This window comes from Paramormyrops kingsleyae, chromosome 14 (genome assembly GCF_048594095.1).
Source record: "Paramormyrops kingsleyae isolate MSU_618 chromosome 14, PKINGS_0.4, whole genome shotgun sequence".
Taxonomy (NCBI): domain Eukaryota; kingdom Metazoa; phylum Chordata; class Actinopteri; order Osteoglossiformes; family Mormyridae; genus Paramormyrops; species Paramormyrops kingsleyae.
The window spans coordinates 20,633,767-20,660,864 of record NC_132810.1 but is presented as its reverse complement, the minus strand read 5'-3'; the positions used below and the strand labels follow the sequence as shown (position 1 = coordinate 20,660,864).

Sequence of the window (27,098 nt, the reverse complement as noted above, 5' to 3'; positions counted from 1 at the left end):
TACGTCAGCTAGTAACGCGAGAGCGTGACCATTTCAGCTAGTAACGCGAGAGCGTGACCATTTCAGCTAGTAACGCGAGAGCGTGACCATTTCAGCTAGTAACGCGAGAGCGTGACCATTTCAGCTAGTAACGCGCGAGCGTGACCATTTCAGCTAGTAACGCGCGAGCGTGACCATTTCAGCTAGTAACGCGAGAGCGTGACCATTTCAGCTAGTAACGCGCGAGCGTGACCATTTCAGCTAGTAACGCGCGAGCGTGACCATTTCAGCTAGTAACGCGAGAGCGTGACCATTTCAGCTAGTAATGCGAGAGCGTGACCATTTCAGCTAGTAACGCGAGAGCGTGACCATTTCAGCTAGTAACGCGCGAGCGTGACCATTTCAGCTAGTAACGCGAGAGCGTGACCATTTCAGCTAGTAACGCGAGAGCGTGACCATTTCAGCTAGTAACGCGCGAGCGTGACCATTTCAGGTAGTAACGCGAGAGCGTGACCATTTCAGCTAGTAACGCGCGAGCGTGACCATTTCAGCTAGTAACGCGAGAGCGTGACCATTTCAGCTAGTAACGCGAGAGCGTGACCACTTCAGCTAGTAACGCGAGAGCGTGACCACTTCAGCTAGTAACGCGCGAGCGTGACCATTTCAGCTAGTAACGCGCGAGCGTGACCATTTCAGCTAGTAACGCGAGAGCGTGACCATTTCAGCTAGTAACGCGCGAGCGTGACCATTTCAGCTAGTAACGCGCGAGCGTGACCATTTCAGCTAGTAACGCGCGAGCGTGACCATTTCAGCTAGTAACGCGAGAGCGTGACCACTTCAGCTAGTAACGCGAGAGCGTGACCACTTCAGCTAGTAACGCGAGAGCGTGACCATTTCAGCTAGTAACGCGCGAGCGTGACCATTTCAGCTAGTAACGCGAGAGCGTGACCATTTCAGCTAGTAACGCGCGAGCGTGACCACTTCAGCTAGTAACGCGAGAGCGTGACCACTTCAGCTAGTAACGCGAGAGCGTGACCACTTCAGCTAGTAACGCGAGAGCGTGACCACTTCAGCTAGTAACGCGAGAGCGTGACCATTTCAGCTAGTAACGCGAGAGCGTGACCATTTCAGCTAGTAACGCGAGAGCGTGACCATTTCAGCTAGTAATGCGAGAGCGTGACCATTTCTCTTGGCCTCTGCTACTCAGACACATACAGCAAACCTGCTTTCTACTCTTAATAATATAAAATACAGTTGTATAGAAGGGCTTCTGCCATGACCTTGTCCCTCCCCTGAAATATCCATACCCTCCCGCATGGCAGTGCGTCTGTGACTCTGCATGGTGACAGACAAATCCCGTCTTAGTGTCCCCCTCCCATCCGCAGTGTCCCCCTCCCGTCCTCAGCGTCCCCCTCCCATCCTCAGCATCCCCCTCCCATCTTAGTGTCCCCCTCCCATCCTCAGTGTCCCCCTCCCGTCCTCAGCGCCCCCCTCCCGTCCACAGCATCCCCTTCCCGTCCTCAGAGTCCCCCTCCCGTCCGCAGCGTCCCCCTCCCGTCCTCAGCGTCCCCCTCCCGTCCGCAGCATCCCCCTCCCGTCCGCAGCGTCCCCCTCCCGTCCGCAGCGTCCCCCTCCCATCTTAGTGTCCCCCTCCCATCCGCAGCGTCCCCCTCCCGTCCGCAGAGTCCCCCTCCCGTCCGCAGCGTCCCCCTCCCATCCTCAGCGTCCTCCTGCCTTGTACCGTTTTCCCGGGATGTGCTCCAGTCTCACATCGATATAATCGGTTATGGAAGATAGATGGAATAAAGCAGTATTTAGTGTAGCAAAATGAATCCAATGCCAATTAAGATTTTTACAATAAATAAAAACAAAGTGTTTTTTAGGCCTTAACATATCTTTATAGCCCTAGAATGTGCCAAACATGGATTCTCAGGGATAATTCATAGCTGATAAATTTCACATGGCAGTGAGTTTTCATATAAAAAATCATATAAAAATACAGTGTTACTGAGGCAGTTAATGTATAAAAGAATGAACTAGAAGAATTAATTCAATACAGTTACGGTGTGAGAGTCAGGCAGCTTTGCTGAGGTTAATATCAGCTGGAACAGACATGGATATCTGATTCTGGGAGCTATGGGAAGCACTGGACCGCAGGAGGAAGGCTGTTGAAACCTGCTGGAGCAGAAAGACGGCTGCGGATCTCAGCTGTGAAGATCCCTGTGTCGTGCTGAGAATGATCACTATCATTCTAGCATGTTCTAAAATGGGCTTTTATCATAAACCCAAAAGTTAGTCATTGGCTCGGTTCTGCTGCTCTGTCACACCCAGGAACTCGATGTGCCATAATGCTTAACGAGCAGTAAGATAAATGACGGCATATTTTCTGGTGCGGAGAACCAGACGAGACACTTGGGTGACACTGGTCCTTTAAATGTATTTCCAGTGATTATTCCTTCAAGACATGCACGCTCTCCCTGAGAGACCTCAAGAAAGTGAAATGCACTTAAGTGCTGTGAATCCAAGAAGAGACACTTAAAAATAGACAAACATTCACTTCTTTGATGCCTGTTATTGAAGTCAATCATGTCGAGCCGCAGAGAATATATTTCATGCCATTTTTAATTCTCATGGTTATCTAATTCAGGCTTGGCACACCTATTACAGGATAACCGAATTGTCTTCGGTTTGCATTGAGCTATAACTGATTTTGCAGCAGTTATGTCTCATTTTCACGTCTGCAACAGTCATTATTGCTGAAGGTTTGCGATAAAAGGTTCTCAAAAACACCATTTTCTGGCACAATGTACTTCAGTCAGGCTTGCAATCACTGATGACTCAGAACTTGAAAGTGAAACTCTTCCCAGAAAAAGCGGTATAGTCCGGCAATGGATTCATGCCATTCCCAACTGAGATCACAGGATCTAAGGTTGATATTTGTAGCACGATAAATGTGACCTGGATTCAGATCACACTCACTGGATGGAGATTTTCTCCTGGACAATCTGCTGAGATGCTATTATATTATGTTTACTTTAACTTTATTTACTAGATACTTTTGTCCAAATGTACTACTACTGAAGCATTATTACCATAATGATGAGCTCTTCTTGTACAGGTCAAGCCATCTGTCAGTAAAAATAGTTTGTCAGCCTGATGACTCTACGGCCTCCCTGTCACATGTGATGCACAGCGTCAGCACAACAGCTAAATGAAGGAGGATGGAAGCACTGTTTGGATGACTGATCCAGGAATGACGCTATGACGATTTGGCATTAAGATGTCGACATCCTGAACTGCTTATATTACAATAGAGAATCCTGTGCATGGTGCCCCCCGCCCCCCCCAGGTCACTGTGAGGTAAATCTACAGCAGAACATGACAAGGTGAAGGCGCCATGCTAATTTGGCAGCGCTTATAAATATTTAAGCGTCGTGCAATCAAAGCAAACATGCAAATAAGGAATCCGTGAGCGGAAGCAGAGAGAGAGAGTCACAGAAATGTTTGTTACTGAATGATTCAGAGAATCGAGAGACGTTCAGGATTAATCGGTATGCAGGTTGTTCCGGGTCCAGATCCTGCAAATGGGAATTAAGTAATTATATACTTAACCCTTAGCTGGGAATGTGAGCGACACCAGTAACATGGAGACTGTGGTGTGGACAGTGTGTTAGAGAAAATGACTGTAGACTACATAAATATTTATATATTTCTTTTTCTTTATCACGAACCACAAATTACTGGAAACTTGGTGTTATGTTTAGCAAATATTACCCTTCACACATGTTCTGTATCACAACACAGGATATTTATTGAAAAAAAATTGTAAGGGAAAATGCAAGGTGGAGGGTCATGTTTTTTTCCTCCACAATATTTCCTTAATTACCTCATTTTGCTATTTTTAATCTTATTTTAAAGGCTACAAAGTGCATTTGAAGATTCCAGCTGTTTTGGTGCATATCCCGGAAATACCTCAACGCCTTTTGTGCTGTAGTAATAGGGGAAATTAAGTAATAATTGGACCAATTAAAGAAAGGAAATGTTTCGGAATAAAACGCAGCAGACGTCCGTGCTGCCAGAAGCAGAGTTTGTCAGCCCAGCTCTGGGATTCACAGCGTGAGAGCCTGGTTCTCATGTGCCGTAACGGTACAGAATGCAGAGAAGCTCATGGAGACCATTAAAGGTGCTGAATCTGCCAGTAACATGTAGTCCAGTGCGGTGAAATCCAGCCCCTCATCAAACCAGAGGGCATTATGGGGGATTTATGCCGACAAGCGGAAAGTGTGACCAGCTGCTGCCAAATGAGAGTCTGCTAACAGGCTGCGCAAACACCAGCAACAAAAAAAGAAACGCAAACTTTTCAGAGCAATGCTGCATTGAACCCAAGAAACTAATCTGAGGAACCAAATGCCGGCATTAAATTACCAGCTTGCTCACTAAAACCCTTAAATCTAGATTTGCCACTTTCAAAGAGAATTAGCATAGCAGGCAGACCAGACCACACAGCCCAGCACTCAAACCCAGGGCTCTCGCTGGAAACTGAAGGCCTTTTCCCATCTAATCCCCATTATTTAAATTTTTTTTTACAACTTTTGATTCTTTTATTCTGATCCATTCTCAAGCTCAGCATATGATATCAGCTTATGTGTCATGCCAAAAAAGTCCCGTATCATAAAAAAATATTTAATTCTCACGACACATTACATTTAACGCATTTTGCAATCGACTTTAAAAATGGCTTCTCAACTTGACCCTTTGAGTTGCCGTCTGCTTAGACTGCGTGCTACGCTGTAAACCACGATGACATGAAATCACTGGCATTTTAAGAAAAGTCAGACGGGATTTGAAAGATCTGGGATTTGGGGCCGTTTGGTATTCATAGTAAATCAGAATTTTATTAATCAGCGGATCTGGGTCTGCTTCAGAGGGTCGTTACTCGACCTTCAGAAGGCTTCAGGCTGAAACAATAAACCCTAAATGCTCTATGCTGAAAAGCAACAGCAATAAATGCTTCATTCATTGGCTGAAATTTGTTTAGTCCAGCCAAAAGTGGACGACCCATTCAAAGCCTTCAGCGGAGCACCTGTGAAATAAATTTGACTCTACATTTCAGCATGACATTAGCTCTGTTCCCAGAGTTTTAAAAACTTGTGGTGCATATGGGGGGGGTTCATCTAGGAACAGACCAGCCCAGCCCAGCCTTTGCTTCACTGCACTTCCACTAAACCAGTGCTTCTCAATCCTGTTCCTGAGACCACTACTTCCAGAATGTTTTTATTCCAACCCAAACTGCTTTCAACCTGCCACATTCATCATTAGCCTATTAAGGACCATCTGAGCCTGGTTAAGGTAGGGTTGGAATGAAAATATTCTGGCAGGGGGGGCCGCCAGGAACAGGATTGAGAACCACTGCACTAAACACAGACCTTTCCCCTTCAAAGCCTGCTTGAACATGTTGTAGCACCGTTACACTATAATACACAAATAATTAGTAATCTTGCGATTTCAAATGCATTATGGCTTTTCTGTCCCACCCGTGACTTGGGATCTGCCGCTGACGGGCAACTCGCCCCGGATGCCACTTCCTAGAGATTAATTCTAGCCCGCGAGGTGCGGCAGATGGCAGATCTTGCTTGCGGGGCCATAAAGTCCGAAAGAGGTTGTGTCGTGCAGAATACTAAAGAGACACCCAATTCACTTACTGCTGCTAAATGACCCCTAAGACTCTCCCGGGTCCTCAATCGGTATTATTTACCTAAAATTGAAACGTTGACGAAAATAAATCAGCGTGGGAAGCAATGGAGCCGCTGGCTTGATTTCTTTTTGCGCGTGTAGGACGTAAATCTACCATGTGCCGTGCATGGAGGTCTCTGGCAATTAATTCTTGTCAGTGTGATAAATGTGTTTTAGACACCCCTGTTGCTGAAGGGCAAGCCTCTGGCAGGAATTAGGGTAAGAGTGACCTACTCTGGTGGCTAACACTGCTAGGTGTAAAATCACAGACACCAGAGCTGCTTCATCGAGCATCAAATGTTATTGTTCCTCCCGGATAACCTCTTTTGTGTTGTGTTAATGCTCTGGTTTATAAGGACAGCGCTGACTGGCAAAATTCCTACTGGATATGCAGTTAGCTTGAGTTTTGAAGTAAATGTTCGGACTGCATGCCTGTCAAGTTGAATTAGACCGTCAACTCACTCAAGAGTCACATTGGCCATAAAGGCCGCTCTTGCCTGCCCATCCATCCATCCATCTTCATAACTTTATCTCGTACATGGGCAAGGTGACCTGGGAACCTGGGCCTGAAGCAGGAGACACTCTAAATGTATTACCAGCCTTTAACAAGGTGCACACACACCCACACCATGGACAGCGAAACCAGTTTACACGGTCGCATGTTTTTGGACCACGTACATGGAATCCACGTGAAAACACAGGAAGACGACGCAAAACGTTTCACACTCAGAGTCAGGGGTGGTAACAAAAACTCCTGTCTAGGATCAGAGGTGTAATATGCCTTAAAATGCTAAAGATAACCTGTGTCATACTCAGGACATACTAGGACTGCTTTAGGGGCGCTTTAGACCCCCCAAATCAATGTACACTGATTAATTGAAATAGTGTGTTCTCATTCATTTTAATTAAAATTAGACCCCGCCAGTAACGGCTTAGTTCCTTGTCATGAATCTCTAGGTGACGATCCTGAACATACTGCTGCTACCTGCCAGGAAAGTATGTCCTAATGCATATTTATTAAACCAAGGTAAGTCCAGGTTCAGAAGAAGATTCGGCCGTATGTAAGTCCCTTTGGGATGAAGGTACGCACTAGTCAAGCTGAACCGTACACTTGGGCAGTCAGTCTCCCTCCCTTACAGCAGCAGGCTAACAAGTGTGCCCATGATGACAGGCTACAGGCAGCTTTTAATCCAATTAGCTCTGGCAATTAGCATCCCGGTGCTGCAGCAGGCTCCGGTCGCTCTGAATTTCTCCATCTAAATGAGGATGTCTCCTCTGAGATCTCGCTGGGAAACAGCTGACAGTGACAGAGCTGCCAAGCTGCAGTTCCACGTAGGACTTACATGTTTCTTCGCGTTGGCCAGAGTCTTCTCATGTTCTCCAGAGTAATGAGCGCGTCCATGCGTTTCTGTGAAGTGACACTGTGGCTTCAAAAGGAGCCGTTAAAGGCAGTTGTCCAGAACTTCTCAATTGCCACTCTCGTGTATATTTTCACAAACAATTTAGTGACTGAACGTCAGTTGTTTGGTTTTTTTTTTTAATTTCAATAATGCATGGACGCTGGATGCTAGTTCCTAAAAGTCATAGTAACGTTGAATAGAACTTTCAGACTTCCAGGCCATGCAGAGCAGTGATGCATCATTAACTCAATAGATGAAGTGATGGAATGAAATGCGACCTCCCAATGCAGAATCTGCTGATACAGAACATTGTGATATATAATTGCTTTTAGAGTACTCCTATATTACAGTCATTATGATCGCTGAAATCCAGCATCCTTCCATCTAATGCAAAAGCCAAGCTCACCTTGGGGCGACTGCTGAAATGTGCCATATGGGCCAGAGACTCAAGCGACGATGGCCGACCCTACAGTTAGCGAGCTAATTTACGGCCAAAGAATACATCTGAGTTCTGTAATCACTGCAGGTTCTGCCTCGCCTGCGGTCATAATCCCTCATTAATGTGTGGCTCTTCTATAAATGAATCTTAACCAAGTAGCCAATTACCCCAGGGCTCTCCTGTCGCTCCCCAAGCAGCTGCTGCCCGGACATATACGACACAGTGCCACAAAATTCTGTCATTTATGGCCCTATTTTAAAAGCTAATGATTGCAGGCTAATTTACATTCTGGTTAAGGAAAATGAATGCAGAATCATAAGGAAAATGAATGCAGAATCATAAGGAAAAAGAATGCAGAATCATAAGGAAAATGAATGCAGAATCATAAGGAAAATCAATCAGAATCATGTTGTAGAAGAAATACATTTAGTACCTAAAGCTAAACTAGAAAGAAAAGCTGAAATATTTGATATTTGAAATATTAAAGTCAAGGTCTTGTCATTTAAATGACTGTTTTACAGTGTTTGATTGGGGAATTCTGTCTATATAGTCACCTGGAATCGAAGAATGACAAACGAGACGCGACGCTTCGAGTTTCACAGAAAGCCTAAGGAGCAGCTTTTACCCCAGAACCCGACGTGAACTGAACACTGTCAACTACGTCACTGGCCTGGGGCCACACAAGAACCTCACTGCGATATCCTAATTTACTGTTATCCTAACTCACTGTCTTATTGTGTCATATCTTGTGTGATGTCTAATAATTTCCATATGTCAATTTTTGTCACTATGCTCAGTATAAACGCTGCTGCAATATTTACATCCAACTGCATTATCTGAATTAACTGCACTGGAAATCGCATTTATTGCACCTTACTCATCTGTTTATGGTAGACAGGTCCTTACTGGGTTTATGGCACCATTTCTTGTGATGTCTCATATCCAGAATTGCTCATATTACTCTTTTGTGTTGATGCACCGACTGCACTGCTGCTAAATTTCCATTGTACTCCGTACAATAATAATACAGAATCTGAATACGACTATTCATGATAACTAACATGACAAGATTAAGCGCAAATTTTTTTCAGGTGCACAGAATGCACATTTGCATATTAAATATCTATTACCATAAGTTATTCGTCAAAGTCACTGCCTCTGTAAATTTAAATATTAAAGTAAATATTTATGGGGTAAATATTACATTATTATATTACGAAATCCTACGTCCTTTCTATTACGGGGGACCTGAAATGTGCGCTAATGCATCGATTTCTGGTCCCCAAATCACGAGGATTTATTGCAGCCCTACTGGAGCGTCTCCGTATCTGCTCTCCTGCATCGTTTAATCACGCTCCTGAGCCACAATCCCCCCCCCCTTCCGGTCGCACACTCCCCCTTCATCTGACTTCTCTCTGAACCGGCGACGGGAGGGTGTAAAGAATCCATTTCTCTTTCCTTCCAGCGGAGGGACGTGAAGCAGCCCCGCTTTCCACATCAGTGAAAAAGGTGGCTAATTGAAATATTTATAAGCCGACTGAGGGGGATTTTCTGTACCAAAACGGCAGCGAACAGCTGCAAACAAGCGGAAAAAAAAAATCAGCATCTCCCCTTTAGTGCTCGCTTCACAAACATCTTTCATCCACATGAAAGTGCTTTTTAGTTCCCTCTTATTAACACATGCGGTTTTTTAAATGTCGAAAACAGGGGTTTTTAATTATTTCATTTCCAAGAAGACATATTCGCTGTATCACCTTGTGAATACTGTTGCAAAGGTGACTTTCATAGCATGCCAGTATGTCTTAATAAGCTATTTAAAATTGCCTGAAATTATGCATCGCTGCGTGGCTAAATTGCACAATAATAACCATGCATTAGGAAAACGTAACGTGGAAAACAATGACGCTTTCATTTGTACGTAATGAAGATGTTCAGCCAGTGCCACAATCTCCCTCTTATGAAAGGGTAGTTTTTTTGTTAATGTCATTAACAAGAATGCGGTCACATATAAATGAGGCAATTCCCTACTCCCCTGGTTGGGATATGCAGTTAGGAGATGGATGGATGGATGGATGAATGCACCGTCTTACCATATGAGGACTTTCCTTTTCTGAGGCCATTTTTCCCTTCCAGCTTAAATTTGTTGAGTCTGACCTTTACTTCTGACTCGAGTAGCTGACCTTCGGTAAGGTCACGGATGTCACACGACGGCGTGACAACAAGCCGGGTGTGTACAAATCGCCGCCCGACCATCGGGAAGGTCTTTGGTGCATGGAGGTTGCACCGGGAATGATTCTCTTCTCCAGAGAAACGACAGGGGATATATTACAGAATGCAAATGAGCCTCTTCTTTCCCAAATGGGCCTTCACCATCTTTGGAGCATCTCTTGTCCTTAGTTTAGTTTTTCAATGAGCTTTTTAGAGAAAAATACTCCCCAGAACTGTAGCCAGCCTGACTTTCTCCTCTGCTGGTCTTTATCTTCCTCTCTTCCATGTCCGCATTTGTTTTCAGTTTGTTTGTCATACATGTTAACACTTATGTTTGAAGTCATGCATCCACTGGTCCAGGCCCGCCTGCTGCCCCCGGGTACCGCCGTCCAATCCCTGCTCAGGGTGCCATTACAATGGGTGCCATTACAATGAGCTAATTCTTGCTGTCTGTCATTATAAAGGCCAAGGGACTGGAGGCGGCTGATATTTCATTCGATATTGTTTGTTGGCCAGCATGTGGCTCAGTCAGTTAGGCCTCTGTACCTGAGATTGAATGCCGGTTTGAATCCTATGCTCAGCAGAATAGCTACATCTCTATTGGGCCCTTGTACAAGGTCCTTAACCCCTCCCAAAAATGCCTCAGGGACACTGGATGGATGGGTGATCGGGGCAGCCTGTCTGCATGTGAGGGGCAGGGCACGGGGCAGTCTGCCTGTCTGTGAGGGGCGGGGCACGGGGCAGTCTGCCTGTCTGCATGTGAGGGGCGGGGCACGGGGCAGTCTGTGAGGGGTGGGGCACGGGGCAGTCTGCCTGTCTGTGAGGGGCGGGGCACGGGGCAGTCTGCCTGTCTGCGAGGGGCGGGGCACGGGGCAGTCTGCCTGTCTGTCTGCGAGGGGGGGGCACGGGGCAGTCTGCCTGTCTGCGAGGGGGGGGGCACGGGGCAGTCTGCCTGTCTGTGAGGGGCGGGGCACGGGGAAGTCTGCCTGCGAGGGGCGGGGCACGGGGCAGTCTGTGAGGGGCGGGGCACGGGGCAGTCTGCCTGTCTGCGAGAGGGGGGGCACGGGGCAGACTGCCTGTCTGCGAGGGGGGGGGGGCAATGGGCAGTCTGCCTGTCTGTGAGGGGCGGGGCACGGGGCAGTCTGCCTGTCTGTGAGGGGCGGGGCACAGGGCAGTCTGCCTGTCTGCCTGTGAGGGGCGGGGCACGGGGCAGTCTGTGAGGGGCGGGGCACGGGGCAGTCTGCCTGTCTGCGAGGGGGGGGCACGGGGCAGTCTGCCTGTCTGTGAGGGGCTGGGCACGGGGCAGTCTGCCTGCGAGGGGCAGGGCACGGGGCAGTCTGTGAGGGGCGGGGCACAGGGCAGTCTGTGAGGGGCGGGGCACGGGGCAGTCTGTCTGTCTGCGAGGGGGGGGCACGGGGCAGTCTGTCTGTCTGCGAGGGGGGGGCACGGGGCAGTCTGCCTGTCTGCGAGGGGGGGGCACGGGGCAGCTCAGTCGCTCTCACTCTCTCACACGCTCAGTAACGTGCAGCGCACACACACACACACACACACACACACACACACACACACAGTGACGATGTCATCAAGTCTTGCATGTAAAGGCAGAAATACAAGCAATCTTCTAAACAGGAACTAAAACTGAAACATCTGTGCACATTCATACTGTATAACAGCGATTGTTGGTCCTGCAAACTAATGATGCAAATGGAGACCTGCCCTTTGATGGGTTAGGGGCTGCAACAGGGTGGGAATGGAAGATCTGTATTGGCGTAAAACCTTGATATTACCTGGCTTTGGATCAAAAAGAAAATTAGTGGTATCACCAAATCGCTGCTATTTAGTGAAAGAGCGGGTCTTGTATAGCCTACGTTTATTGGTGAAGAGGCAGTTCGTATGCACGTTTTTTTGTGGGACTTAATCCAAAAGTCTGCATTTAAACAGGCTTGGAGTAGAACAGGTGTGCAGTGTAAATTACCATTGTAGTAACATAATACATCATTTAAAAGTGAGCTACGATTCTTAGTACCTAAAACACAAAAGTAATCCTCAAGAAGCTGCTCACCCCTTTGGCTGGGTCGTATTCCCACCGCCTGTGCTTAGTTCCTGCATTAATGTATACAGGTCTGTCTGTTTTGTATACAGGTCTGTTTGATGGTCGTTTCAGCCAAAGCCAGACACAGGGGATCTTGTCCTATGTTTAAGTCCTGTGTGTGTAGGTTTATTTTTTCTGGGAGGTCCTTCTACTGTAGCTCACACACCCTTAAAATCCTGTTGGTTTATGTTAAATTCCTGGACAGAGAGATATTGACATAAAACTTTGGTCATTTTGCTTATGAGCCTGTGTCCCCATGACACGACACGAATAAACTGAGCTTATTTCACACGGTACGGGAAACAAGCAGCCACACCCTGAGCTGGCCGTGAGATGCTGACGGTAACATAATGGTTTTGAGCCTTGGAACCGCGATGGGAGGCTAGGAGTTAGCTTAGCCGTTAGCATGGCCGCCTGATAATCGAATTGGCGGTGCTGCAGAGTTTGTTTATTGGACACACAAACACAGGGTCACATGAAACGCTTGTGTTTTTATTTCACTCAGTGGGGGCCCCCCAAGAGTCATGAGATCATGGTAAAATCACTTTGATCACATGACATCGGTGCCAAAATCTCCCGCATTATTCTGCACTGGTACTGTATCCCGAGACTGCACTTGCCACCCCTCCATTCGTCCCGTGGTACGACCCGCTGGTTGGCCAGTCAGGTTGGCCTTGGTGTGACGCATCTATGCAGAAATAAGTAAGGGGGGGGGGGGGGAGCATCTGGTGCTGAAATGCACCGGAGAAATAACAGTGTTTTAGGGAGAAGGCCGGCCCAGCGTACCATGAAATGAGGTGTGGGGGAGACACTTTGCCTGCAGCTCCATAGCCCCCCCCCGAAACACACTCCCATTTGTCTGCTTACATACTTGCCGGCGTCGGGGAGCAAACAATTACGCTTAAAAACACTTCATAAATAAGACATCTACCCCGCAAATGAAGATGGATGCTTCTGCGGCGTGTCTGTAGCAACCACACGTCTATTGGAGGATGCTAACGAATGTCTGTCACTGATAAAAGGATTGTTTGCTTTGTGATAAAAGTCTACGAGATGGATATCAAGGACGGACCTGCCGTTACCCACATACCCAGAACAAGGATGTGGGTAAACTGGATTTTATCCCAGTAAACAGAGGGGACAAGGAAACACTCTGGGTGGGATTCCAGTGTAAAACGTGTCATAATCTATAAATAAAACAAGTCCAAAGGCTTGTGATTAATCTCTCCCACAGAAAAGCAGGCATTCTGCAAAATTGGTGTTGCTGCTAGTGTTTGGTGAAACCTGCTTTACCAGAAGCCCAGCAACATTATCTCGGAAATGCGGCAGAGGAATTTAGTGTCTTTTGTGATGAAAGTCATCTAATTTTCAATATTGTCATTTCCTTCAATTTCTTCTCCTCTGAATTCATAGAAACACTTTATGTACTCTGTGTGCCTGATATACTTACTTGTTAGTTAAAAACCTATTTTCACACCCCAAGACATGCTTGTTTATTAAAAAAAACAAAACAACAAAAAAAAAACAACTTTAGCTTGGCGCCAAGGTTAGTCGAGTAGAGTGACTAAATCCATTACAAGGTTCTGCTGTTACCTGATAACGGTGCGAAAGGCAGTTGGTTGGCACTTTTTGTATACATTGTATACTGTATGTACTTATTAATTATTGTTTTTTACTATTTAATGCACCATTCAGAGAAATGCAGATCAGAATTTCGGTGTCCGTTTTTATGCATTGACTATAAATACTTTAAGATGATTACAAGAGATTTAAAATGTAGGACAGGACCTTGTGACTAAGGAAACCCCATCTATAAGCTGAACTCCTCTAATCACGTGTGTCGAAGACTAGCAAATGGGTTATCTACTATATACCACCATAGAAGGTTGAAAACATTTAATTTATTAAATATTAGACAATTAGAAACAATGTGCAGCACTTGTGGTTTTATTTTGGCAAGTATTAGTACATATTGTGTATGGACTGTGACGCGTAATGGTTTCTTCAATTATGCTTGGGTATTCACAAGTCAAACCGTTAGTTTTAAGCTTCTAATGGAGTTTATATTTGAAAGCAATACTATTTAAGGAAGTAATTAACATGTTATTGTAGTCTAGGTACTCCTGAAAATACAGTTTTACATAAATCCTCAAGTGTGCGCAAAGGGCAGTCTGCCAATCGGGGAAAATAAGCTTTGAACGGCGCGATTATCCCAGCGCCCGCCCGTCCCGCCGATGATACAGTACCTCTGCGAGGCGCAAGCCCCGCGAATCGAGGCTGAAAATATGTCTACAGATAAGCAGCCCGCTACTTCGGGGACTTTACTGCCCGCGATTATTCTCCAATCTGCAGCGTTATTTTCCGCCTCACGAGGAGTGGAGAAGAGGGGGTGAAAATTGCAACCCACGAGGCAGAAAGTTTCACATAATGAAACATAACTAACAAACATCATAACATAATTTTCCCATCACTAACATTTCGTTTCATATTATGCTGCCCGGGCCAAAAAAATGATCGCCATTTGAATTTAAATCAGCAAGTCCTTAAGAGCCAATGATTGGATCATTATTGCAGCTCAGCAACGTTATGCAGCAATAAGGTGAAGTCAGCTGAGCAACTGAATCTCCTGAACGGCCAGGTTATCCCATCAATGGATTTTTCCTTTCCTAACGGCATGGGCATATTCCAGGACGATAATGGCAAGATTCATTGGACTCAAATCGTCAAAGAGTGGTTTAGGGAGCATGAGGAATCATTTTCACACATGAATTGGCCACCACAGAGACTTGACCTTAACCCCACTGAAAATCTTTGTGCTGAAGACGACTATGGAGTGACTCAACTCACCTATCATCGATACAAGATTTTGACGAGAAATTGATGCAAATCTGGATGAAGAAAGAATGTTGAGATGTTGCTGAAGCACGTGGAAACAAAGCATTGACGAATGTGCATCATAATCAAAGCTAAATGCAGTCCAACGAAATATTAAAGTGTGCGACTTTTTTTTTTTTTTGGCCAGGCAGTGTACTTAACAGTTATTTCACCGTTACAAAAGACGCATTGTTATTGATCCCATTGTTCATTGGCACCAGCACAATGTACCAAACTCTAAGCACACCAGATATTTAGCTTTTGCAGAACTTCTTAAAATGACCAATCCTCCCTCAAATGACTATTCTGCCACAGCGGCGACAAAGTCTATTGTTAGCCAACTCTGGGCAATGTGCTTAAGAAGCCACTTTCTAAAGCGTCCTTAATTTTAATGCAATACAGCTTTTTTTATTCAAAGCCTGGATAATCCCTGTGCTCACAGACACGGAACGTGGCTTCCCCTTGCCTCAATATCCCGTTTGGGTGGCTGTTGATATGTACTCACTCAGTTGTAAACTTCTGTATGCAAAGTTGCTTTTGTGTTGCTCTGTCCCTTAACATTAACAGTGTCCCTTTTTCCCCAGAGAACTCTTCTGACCTTATTAGGAGAAATTTCACGTGAACTATAGAGTCATTCATACGTCTCCGTATCCTGTGTAATATCGTAATGGCCACCAGTAGAAAGGTTTTACGACCTGTCATTGTCTCTGAGACAGCCCCATTGTTCTCATTTTAAGTTCTTTTAACAGTGACGCTTGAAATTTATCAGGAACCCGCTTGAAAGACCATGACAGCTACTCTCAGCCCTAGAACAGCACAAACTGTGAGGTAACTCCTCTTTCCAGGGATTTTACCTCCCTCCTCCTTGCCACTGTGCTGAAAACATGTACATATGGCAGATCTGGTCTGTTGGGGGCAGTGTGTGGTTCTGTGGGTTAGAATGTTGTCAATGTGATCAGACGGTTGCTTGTTCAAATCCCGTGGTCAGCAGAGTTCACCAATAGGTCCTTGAGCAAAGTCCTTAACCACATTTATTCCAGGGACTGGCTGACAATGCTTTCTCGACTGTATGTCACTTTGGATGAAACCATCTACTAAATCAGGGGTGGGCAATCTTATCCGCAAAGGGCCGGTGTGTATGCAGGTTTTTGGGATAACCTGTAGGTCAGCTGTTCAAACCCAGGTGTGAGGACTCTTCAGCCAATCAGTCCTCTAATTAGTGACCTTCTTAGGGAGTTGCGGCGAAAACCTGCATACACAGCGGCCCTTTGCGGATAAGATTGCCCACCCCTGTACTAAATTAATGAATGCAATGTTTCACTAAGTTAGGTACAATGACATGTTGCTGAATATTTGCCATGCATAAGTGAATGGAAACAAAAAAGCAGGCATTGCTCCCACAAACATATCGACAGAGAAAGCATGTTGCACACAGTCCTGTTTTCAAGTCACTCATTCATTCACTACATTTCACACAAAAGGCAAAAGGCTGTTAACTACAGGAAGAGACATATTTGAATCCAAAAATGGCAGTGATTGAATAATTTTGGGAGCTCTTTAAAGGAAGATGGCCGTAACTGACAAAGTAAAGAGGGTATCGTCAAGGTTTGTATCTGCTTCTGCAGGTTCATCTCCAGTCCCTGGTTTAAGTGTACAAACATCTTTCTTATGTTCTCTCTGTGTTGCCATGGAGTTCTGTCAAAAACCAATAAAATGAACACGAACATGTGATTCTGATTTAAGGCCCATATCCTATTTCCAGCTGCTTCCTGAGATCACCTGCAGGTCCTGGCCAGATAAGTGGCCTCTTGCACTGATGAATTAAAAAGGCTAATTATTATTATGAGATTCAATGATTCATCCTTTGGCTCTACCGTGAATTTGATTACATGTCTGTTTCCCCAAAACACAGAACTCTGGTATTTGTCAGAGCTGTACTGAGACCAGAACATGAATGGGGACCCACACACACACACACACACACACACAGCACTCTATGCCCTGATTCCTGTCACTCACCACAGTTACTGAAGGGCTGCTTGCAGTACTTTAGCAAAGAATTGGGTGACAAATGAACCCTTTACTGTAGCTCCCCTAATGCCTAAAGCATGTATTCAAGTATGGAAGAAATATATTGTCATTGTGCAAACATAATGAAAATGCAATTGTGTCAACCTCGAATGGTGCGTTTATATTTAAAACTTCACACATATGCAAACAATAAAGAAGACAGGAATATAAAAAACATCCAGTATGCAAAAATACTAACATAAGCATTAAATATAAAATACAGGCAATACGAAATATAAAAATACCACTAACATAAGGGTGCAAAAAGCATCAGCAACATAAATTCACAAAGGGGGTGATGTGACAGATGTGGAATAAAAGAGTATGGCTGGTGTAAAATATTACACATAATCGCTGGCTTGAAACGACACCTAAGTAATGTTGCACATACTCCACTAATAGTGGCACATCAGTCGCTCAGAATGGAGAGGTGTCTGAATTGGAGAGAGCCACAGCTTTTGGGAAGAAGCCGTTTTTATATCTATTTGTGCGTGTGCGGATTGACCTGTGGTGCCTGGCTGGTGGGAGGAGCTCAAACAGATGGCGTTCAGGGTGTGCAGTGTCCTTCATGATGTTGTGAAGATGATCCAGCGATGGCGGCTCTGATCCAGCCATGCCTTGTGCTGTTTTCACAACAGTTATGTACTATAACAAATACTTCGTCATACTGAAATATATTACAGCATGATCTGTCAGGCAAAAAGATTGAAATGCAGGTGCTGAAAGTATGAACTGACACCCCATCTGGGGGTGGGATTGTGTGAAGCCCCCCCCCCCCCCCCCCCCCAAGGTCAGGATAAGGAGATAGAAGATGCTGCTGTAAGGGACAAGATTTGGGGAAAAAAAATGGGGGGGACAGAACTAGCCTCAGGTGTGATTTTGGGAACCCAGCAAAGTCGAGGAAAAAGGTTGAAGCCCTTCATCCTCACATCTCGACGGGCTGCAATTCACTGCGGAGAGATTAGAGCGAGTCAGAGTCTCTGTGGCTTATTGCTGGGGGGGGGGGGGGGTGGCTATGAGCGTATTAAGCGTGTCAGGCCCAGGGGGAGCACAAGAGGGGGTGTACCGGCTGGACTGCAATGTCTGCCCCCGTCTCCCGTGGGATATGGATGTGGTGGGGGTGGGGGTGGGGGGAGGGGGGGATGTGGCTACCCTGTTAGCTTCAGCTAGGAGCTTAGCCATCTCGGCAGCCGTGACCTGGGGGGCAAAAGCCCCCCATCATTCCATAGTAACACCGCTCCCTTCTTCCAAGCTGGAAGGAGGATTTTAAGGAGGATTTTAAGGTTACCTGCAAGGTGCAAAGGATTCTAAAAGGGTTAGAATAGAATAGAATAGAATAGAGTAGCCTATGCTCAAAAGTCCTTTTGCACAATTAAGGCATCTTACAATTCATTTCTCATTTAATTTTTGAAGACATTTTTCCCCCCAAGGTAACACATTTCTTTTGAGAAAGCATGAGTCAGCCTGTCCCTAGAGCAGCCTTCCCTGATTCTGGTCTTCGAGGGCCAGTTTGCAGATTCCCCTACTCAGACACACCTACTAAACCTGGCAATTAGCTGATTAAGATGCACTCCAGCAGGGAAATCTGCAAACTTTTTCGAATTCGGGCCCTCTAGGACTGAACGGGGAACCCGGGGAACCCTGGCCTAGAGCACCAAAGGGTTGAGGGCCTTGCTCAGGGGACCAAAACCAAAAGTCACTCTGCCAACTTTGGGATTTAAACCAATGCCCTACTGCTCACAGGCACAGCATCCAAACACACCAAGCCACAGGCCACCCCTCCCCCAATTGAAATCATTCAGCTGAGATGAATAACAGGGGGGATATAGAACAACACATAATAGGATATGATATTGTCTTACATTGTAAGAAGGCACCTCCAGAACCAAGACCAGGAGAAGAGGTTAGCAGATAGATGGATGGATAATACAGTAAGTCTCAGTAAATAAGTTAGCAATTGATAATGCAGTGAAACGTAACAAGATACATGAAAAGGTACAGATATGCATAGATAGATAGATAGATAGATAGATAGATAGATAGATAGATAGATAGATAGATAGATAGATAGATAGAGAGAGAGAGAGAGAGAGAGCCTTTGATCTGGACATGAAATCTCAAGTCCATCTCCTTAATCACTCCTGCACACAGCTGCTGATGGATGCCTGCACACTCATTACCTGTCAGGAGCATCTCACCCTGTAATTACAGCCTGTCACCCTCCCCCGCCTACCCCCCCCCCCCCCTCGCTGACCATCTCTCCCCACTTGGATTCGGTGTGAAGCATTCATCGCCTTGTCATGAAACGTGTCAGGAAGCGACACCCGCCCACGTGGGTGACCTAAAGGCCCCTTATTATGGGTCTCAGTTTCTGAAAAGCACGGTGAGACTGACCCTCAAACCCCGCCCCCCCCCCCCCACCCCGACTACCGGGCAGGCGGGCGTGCTAATGAACACACAGCTCGGGATTCCTCACCAGGCCGTGCACCGAATCATTCCGGAAGCCTCCGGAGCCAGAACAGCTCCCAGCTCCAAAGGTCTGAAAGCACCACAAAGCAGCGTCACACGACACATTCGGAAGATGTCAGATGCCAGGTTTCAGATCTGCTGCCGGATGTGCATTTTTATACTGATCCTAGAACAGATTGTTTATTTAAGTTTGTTTTATTGTCATGCCAATATTGTACAAAGACATGCTTATTGCCTTCAGTCTGCAGTTCAAATAAACAGAAGATAAGTACAATGGTAGATTCTAAATCCCCTTCTTTTTCTTTAGAGATGGAGACTTTAGCATCCTTTGTGCAGGCAACCCCTCTGTTCCCCCGCTCTCTACGACCAAACCCTGAACACTTTCCTCATCAAAATGGAGCAGATGAAGTTTCCCCCTCCAGAGAAGGGTGTCTGCAGCCCTGACCAATAAGAGCTGGGAAAACGAAGGCACTAATGAACCCAGCAGGGGGGGGCATACAGAACACAGGCCTGGGACTCAGCTACAGCGTCGAGGACCCTAAACGGCCGACTCGCAGATGATGCTATTTACAGAACCCCATGAATTGGAACATCTGGAGGGGAGAAGCTTCCATGGCGGATTGCAGGTTATTGTTCATTTGGGGACCAACAGCTGGCTCTGTTCCAGCTCTTTACACTCCGGAGCGATACACGAGGAAAGCGTTACAATGCTGAACAGAAATTACTCCGTGGAAAAACTGTGGGAAACTGTGAAATTTATATGATACTGCGTATGACCGACATATAACCTCCACTAATCTGAAAAACGCAAAAAAAAAAAAAAAAAAACTGCATTAGGAATTAAACAGGGCTTGCTGTCCACGGTTGGAGGCTATTGGCAAAGCGATTTAGCTAAAAATGCATTTTTAGAAAAAAACATTTCCTGGGTTTCTTATTTTCATTTACGGGGAGAAGTTGTGCTGAAAAACAGGTCGACTGGGCTGGCGGCTTTACTAACGGATCACTCCTGTCCTGTCCACTTGATAGTGCGAGAAAAGAAATCAGATTGGGGTTTGATGTACGATCCCCCAGCTGCCAATTCCTCGGGCTGCAGACAGATGTCAGCTGTTGACGCAGCGCTGCGCCGACTCGGTGAGACTCAGCTGTCGAAAAGCGGTGGATTAAGAAGGTAAAGGCAAGTGCGGACAGAAGAAAAGAGCCGCGATGCTAGATCATAGATTTCAAAACACTTTGCAGCACCACAGATGGGACAAGCGACCGGCCCTTTAAGAAGGATGATGTCAAACTTCCTCTGTGATCCAACTTCTTAATTCCTAATCGCGCGCTTAAATTCTACCAGATAACAAATCAGAGCTCATTGTTTAATTTTCATGATACAGCATAAATCTATGAATATATCTGTAAGTTGCTTTGGATAAAAGGCTTGCCAAAATGTACGTCTGTAATCCTGAAAGAGGGAGGTGTAATGAATAGTTCCATCCTGGAAGAACCCAATTTAACGTGCTATATTCAATTTGGGTAGGTGGTTGGGGGAGGGGGGTGGAGGTGGTCATCAGTAGCCGTGTGGTGCACTGATTAAGTGACAGGACTTGCGACTTGACCAGACTTGTAATAGGTAGCTCATTAAGGAATCTGAAGCAAGCACAAGAGGATTATGGGATAAAATTAAAAAGGACGCAACTCTCCTAGCTGAGCAAAATGTTAAGTATATACTGCATTGGAAATGCAAATGAATCATAATGTATTCAAATATTTATAAAACTTAATACAGACATATTCCAGATTCAATGGAAATGATGAATTCTAAAGGTCCCACATGATGGACTTCAGTGTTCTGCAGCACAGACATCTAAATGTGGCAATCCTCACAGCTGTGGCATGACCAGTGTTGAGAGGAGGCTTAGCCCAAAGAAGTCCAATCACAAAGAAGCGTCTTAATACGAGATACGAGGGGCTTTCGGGAGATACCTATCCCATCCTCCACACCCCGACACATATGGCGGAACACAGCTGCCTTCCTTTTAAGAGGAAGAAAGAGCCCCAAGACTTGCCTAGCCATTTGACGGAGGACGAGTCTCACCGACAACAAAGAGGCAGATGATCCTTCAAGGAGAAGAAAGGCGGGAGATTTCAGCCAAGGCGTGAATTAGCTCTGCTCGTCACTCCCATTTGTCCAGCCTTATTGCTGCGGACCTTAAATGCCACAATAAAGGAGAGCTCTTTGGTCTGGGTGGATTTCAGCACACAGACAGCTACAGTCAATCCTAGCAGGGCTTCATTGTCACACCAAGGATATAGCGTGACACAGCACAACATACACTGACGTGAATTAACGTCCCACAGGACTGTGGTGCTGCATACAGGACAGGAGAAGTGAAAAAAAGAAAAGAAAAATCAAGGTATAACAACATGTATAAGGTGAAACATACATAAGGTTCATTGTCTGTATATTGTTTGTATAGCTTGAGAGAGACAATTTTCCAGAACCAAACCTTGTACGAGTTAACATACTGATCCTGATTCTGATCAACACCATACCTGTCAAGTTTTGGATTTGAAAATAAGGGAAATTTTCCGGCACCCACCGCGAGCCATCCCACCACCCCAACCAAGCTCCAGTATCCCTTACATTTTAAGACAGGTGTACAAGAAATCTAAAATAACCACTTGTCATTTACATTTTATTTTCATTACACATTTTCTTTTAATTTCTCATGTTCACTCATGTGACTCTCTGGCATTCACTAATGACTTATTATACAGATTTGTTGCAGACTTTGTATCCTTGTTGTAGTCGTCACAGAAGGTGAAAGTAACGTTGTTTTTGGCACACAGCATTGCCATTTTAACCTCCGCATTTATGACCTGGTTAATGTTGTAAATGACCTGCAGACTACTGCAGGTGGCAGTTCTCATGAGGCTACTGGCAGTTCAGTTTAGAGAGGCAGAAGATTTTTTTAAAATGATATTCTAATATGGGAGATTTACGGGAAAATACTAATACGGGAGGACGGCGGGAAAGAGGGGTAAAATACAGTAGTTTCCCAGCCAAAACGGGAGACTTGACAGCTATGATCAACACACAATATAAATGTGCACAATGTTGGAAAGTCTACAATTTTGGGCAATGCTGGAAGCAAGACTGAATAACATGAATGAGTGAATAAACAAACAAACAAACAAACAAACAAAAACATCAGAGCGATAAATAATGGGCATTAATAATTGTGCAGATGGCAATAAAGTGACAGGCCACTAATGTGTCAACTTAACGCTGCTGCAGTAAGTACATTCGTGGAAATGTTTGCCTTATTCCTCAACAAGTGCCCTCCCCCCTTCATATAGACAAGTTGGGGCAAATTTCTGACCTTTACATTAACCTTTGGCCTTATAGTTAAAACGCTTCACTTCTAATAGACTTTGATGAATTGTATATGCTGGGCAACCCTACTGCGTGAGAATTCAATTTCTGAGAGTAAGGCAGCTTTCTAATTACTAATAACTTTATTTTGAAAATATTCCGCAACAAAGAGGTGATGCCACACCTCTCCCTTACATTTTTTTCATCCTTTGAGGAATTTGCAAGGTGCCAATTGCTTACACATAAAGTCCCTTTTCATCTTAATATGCAGCACATTTTACATAAAATAAATGAGGATTTAAAGTGGATGGCAAGTTTTCTTTGGGTAAACGCTCGAGTAGCTCTCTACAAACCAGCCTCTGGCAACATCAAATTCAGTCAAATTGTGTGTTGCTAATGACAACCGGGCTTTCATCACGGAAGCTGTTCTCTGGATCCTCCCAGCCCACCCCCGCGGCGGCTTCTGTCAGGAAAGCCAAACAACTTGAGTGGCTGGTCTTGAGATGTCTTTGAGATCCCCATCACACACGGCGATCAGAGAAAAAACGTTTGAAGAGAAACGTTGAGAGGCGTGATCTTTTTAAGGGCGATGGGCGTGTTTATCTACTGATCGCTATTGGTCTTTAACTGCTGGACGTATTTGTTTGCGAAGCGCTCCTCAGACCACTGTCCTCTCTAAGACTTCACTGCAGCTGCCCCCCCCAAGACACTTCTGTCCCACTCCAGGACGACGCTCCTTGTTCGCACGTTTCCCGGGTCGCTGCGCTTTCAGGAGCAGGTGCCTGTCTGCTGATTAGTCCTTTAAACGGTACTTAAGCAGCACCAACACAAACACGGCTTTCATGGGACGGTTAGACCCGAAGGGAGAGGAGGAGATGATTGGGGGGGATGATCGCCTTCCCTTGCCCACTTTCAACATCTGCAGCATTTTCTCCCCCCACCCCGGCAAACACTCTACGAGGGTATAAATGAAAAGCTTGTACAATATTAGCGACTGCGGTGATGGATAATAGAGTCTCATTGGCGAGGCGGCCGGGGGACAGCCGTACCGGGGAGTCAACCCGCCAGCCTCGCGGACGTTCCGTAGCCATGGCAGCGCTTCCGGTCCGCTGCGGCCACAAGCCGCTGGAATCCGACAGACCACGGTGCACCACCCGTACCGTGCATGACAGAGCGGAAACACTGGTATTTTACGAGTTCCCATTCTGGCAGACATATCCGTCCAAATCACCCTGTTTACGAATACAAATGTCATTGAGGCACATGTCAATTTGTATGGGATAATGTCAAATGTGATTTCGAACAAATATAAAAAATACCATTTGAAAACATTGTGGCAAACTTCATTCTTAGAGTTAATATTTTTTTCATTCACGATTCCATCCTTTTTCCATAAGCCGTCCAACACAGAATCACTGCGAGCCTGGAGTATAAGTCAGGAAGCAGGGTAGGGATCACTCTGGAGAGGATGCCAGTCCATCACAAGGCAGGCGCTGATGCAAACAATAGCACATAATGGCTGGTTTAGAGATTCCAGTCCACATAAACTGCATGTTTTTGGACTACTGGGGGAAACCTGAGAACCCATAGAGTCCATGCACAAGCCAAGGCAGACCGTGCAACCACCAAACACCCTACAGAGAGCCAGTGATGGGATTCGAACCAACGCCACCTGTGAGGCTACTGGTAAAGTATTTTGCACCGATCCCCTGAATCACTGATAATTATATTCGTCAATTATGTATTTTTAATGTCTTGCACTATATTTGGAGTGAGGCAGTTACGCCAATTATTATGTGTCACAATAGAAAACTAACCAGAAACGCCCCCCTCCCCTCAGAGAAACCAGATTTCCCACAACCAGTTTTTGAACCATTACAGAGCCTAAATATAGGTTATGCTTTTCAAAACTACAGTTTGCAAAGCACTTGACAGGCTGGGCTGAATTAATTGAGGGTCTTACAAACCCAACTATTGCAAACATCTATAAGACCTCCGCAAGGGTATAGGACAGTCATACAGCTGAGTATTTATAAATGTCACCACATACAGTACATCAGTTAACGAGACCAAAGCGCTCAACATCTTAGTATGGGATTCAGCATAACTGAGCCCAGCCACTAAGTAAATAACGGGAATCCCTTTAACGGATCATTAGCACGGAAATATTGCAAGACTAAAGTACAACTATACAGATAAATATGCAGGCAATAAAGACCGTTTTCAGCAAATAGATTAAGTAAAACCTATGTAGGTTCACCAATTTAATCCAACAGCAGATTAGTACCATTTAACATGCTTCTGACAAATGAGCTGTTGCTTGTTTGACAGTTTAGACAGACATATCTACTTCATTTCCTGGGCATTTCAGAAAGATGACTTTAGACTTAATCAGAGGAATTAAGATCAACTTTGTGTGATATTTTTCCGGAGTGCCCGTCAACATTTGCTTGAGTGAGAGTTTTAACCAATTAAGTTTTTGCAGAACTTCCTTTCGTAAATTCTACTCTTTTACCGGCCGAACAAAATGTATCTTTCTAGAGGATCATTAAACCCAGGTCCTATTTAATTGTACGTTTCAGCCTTTAACTTTTTTGACGACTTCATCAGCTCCACATAATCGCGACTTCAAAAACAAGTCGAAATTGGTTGCGCAACGAGTGCAACGATGTTACTCAAGATACCTCGATAAGTTTTGTTACACAGATACAAAATATCAACTGCAGTGGTTATTTAATTAAATAATACAACTTGACCACAAGGAACCCGATCAAACGATACATGCGAGTAGCTGCGCCTCTTACCTTGTTGGAGTAGGGCGGTTGGCTGAGGTTAATCCCATCCTTAATCAGTCTATCCCTAATCAATATCTTGAGTTTCAACTTAGGATAGGTGACTGGTTCTTTACAGTTGACCTGGGTCAAGTTTCTATCCGCAGACATATATCCTTGATTCTTCCCGATTCGGTCCATGTTAGATTCGGTCCACGACTTTGAACCTTTGAGATTGGTCTCATAGTGCTTTTCAGTGCGCGTGGTGTAGATGTCCTCCGTGGTGGCCAGGGGCTCGAGAGTGAAGTAAAGCCCGGCGGCCGCATCTTTGTCTTCCTCCTTAAGTCTCTCCACCGCTTCTCGGATCCTTTGCCTGTGAGTGGGGACGAAGACCCCGATGGCATCCAGGTCGGGGTCGCCGATCTGCTTACACACTTCGAGATCGTCATAACCGTTGTCGAAAAAGGACTCGGCGTACTGGCCGAGCTGGAGGGTCTTCAGCCACTCGTTAACCACGTTGGGAGCGCTGCTCATGGTTTTCGGAACTGAGAGGTGGGAATGCTTCATCGCAGAGTACTACACCTCCCGATTCATTGATCTGGATCATAAATCAATACCAGGTCTGCTGCGCAGGCATCTTACAGCAGGTACTCCAGCGAATACGACAAAATAAACGAGGCAAAAATCCGTATCTGCGCCCTGCCGCTTATTTTTCCTGATATTTCAAACATTACATATGTTGTCTCAAATTTGCAATAAGTTTGTGGTAACCTAACCGTCTTTTTCTCCACGGTTACTTCCTTGAAGGTGATCAATCGCTGAACCAGGTGAAATTTATTGCTACCACAGGTCCCTTTAATCAGTTAAAAGTATGTTTAATTCTACCGGCGCATAGTCTGATACAAAATATCCCGGCGGTGAACTGGGAGCGTTGTCAAGCCGATGTTAATTTTCTTGCAGGGACAGCCCTGTCGCCTCGTATCCCTCTGTCTTTTGAGTCCTTTCTTTCCAGTTTGAATGCACTCATAGTCATTGCTATTCAGTGAATTGTTCCGCACGCCTTCGCGTCTCTTTCAGCGACGCAGCCGAGACCAGTCAGCGCTACGGGAACCTGAACCCAGTGTTGTGGGGGGGGGGGGGGGGGGGGGCGAGTCTGAGGCTGCCAACTCTATTGCTTATTGGCATCTCCTCTGTCAGATATAATTCGATATCTTAATAGTGAAGCGGGACTTTAAAAAGAAAACGGGGACTTGCTTTTTCTAAGATCAAAATTTCTAAATTTTACTGTGTAATATTAAGATTGAGAGATGAGTACATTACAAAATTATATATAATGCAAGTTGGATACGTGCAAAATATGGATAATTTACTTATTTTAACGAGTTGAAGTTCAAACATTTTCCAGTACTGTACATTGTTTAAACACGAGCTCCCTCATCTGGCAATAGACAGTAATAGACGGTCAACCAAAATTCAAGATTTAAATTACGGATTCATTTACATGCATTTTTTTTTCAATTAAATGGAATTAAGTAGCTTAGTCTGGAACAAAAATACTCTCATGGTAAATAATAATGGTATAACAAAGAAGTTAATCAATGTGTACTTCAGGCATTTGTCTTCACGAAGGTCTACTTCCACACGTAGGTGATCTCTCTTTCTTGCACCCTCTGCTGGTGCCTTAAATTGTTGTAGGTTCCAC

The 27,098-nt window shown here is 45.3% G+C and overlaps 1 protein-coding gene across 5 annotated transcripts in view; it reads right to left on the bottom strand.

Annotated features, from left to right (window-relative positions):
* Positions 1–26,501, bottom strand: part of sash1b (SAM and SH3 domain containing 1b) — a 94,994-nt gene extending 68,493 nt beyond the window's left edge. For 4 of the 5 annotated variants that reach the window (XM_023839269.2, XM_023839270.2, XM_023839271.2 and 1 more), the window contains exon 1: positions 25,430–26,492. In XM_023839269.2, the coding sequence (XP_023695037.1) occupies positions 25,430–25,963 (534 nt within the window). In that variant the 5' untranslated portion in view covers positions 25,964–26,492. Of the gene's footprint in view, positions 1–25,429 lie in introns of all 5 variants that reach the window. The other variant, XM_023839277.2, reaches the window with a different exon arrangement.
* Between the last annotated feature and the right edge of the window lie 597 nt (positions 26,502–27,098).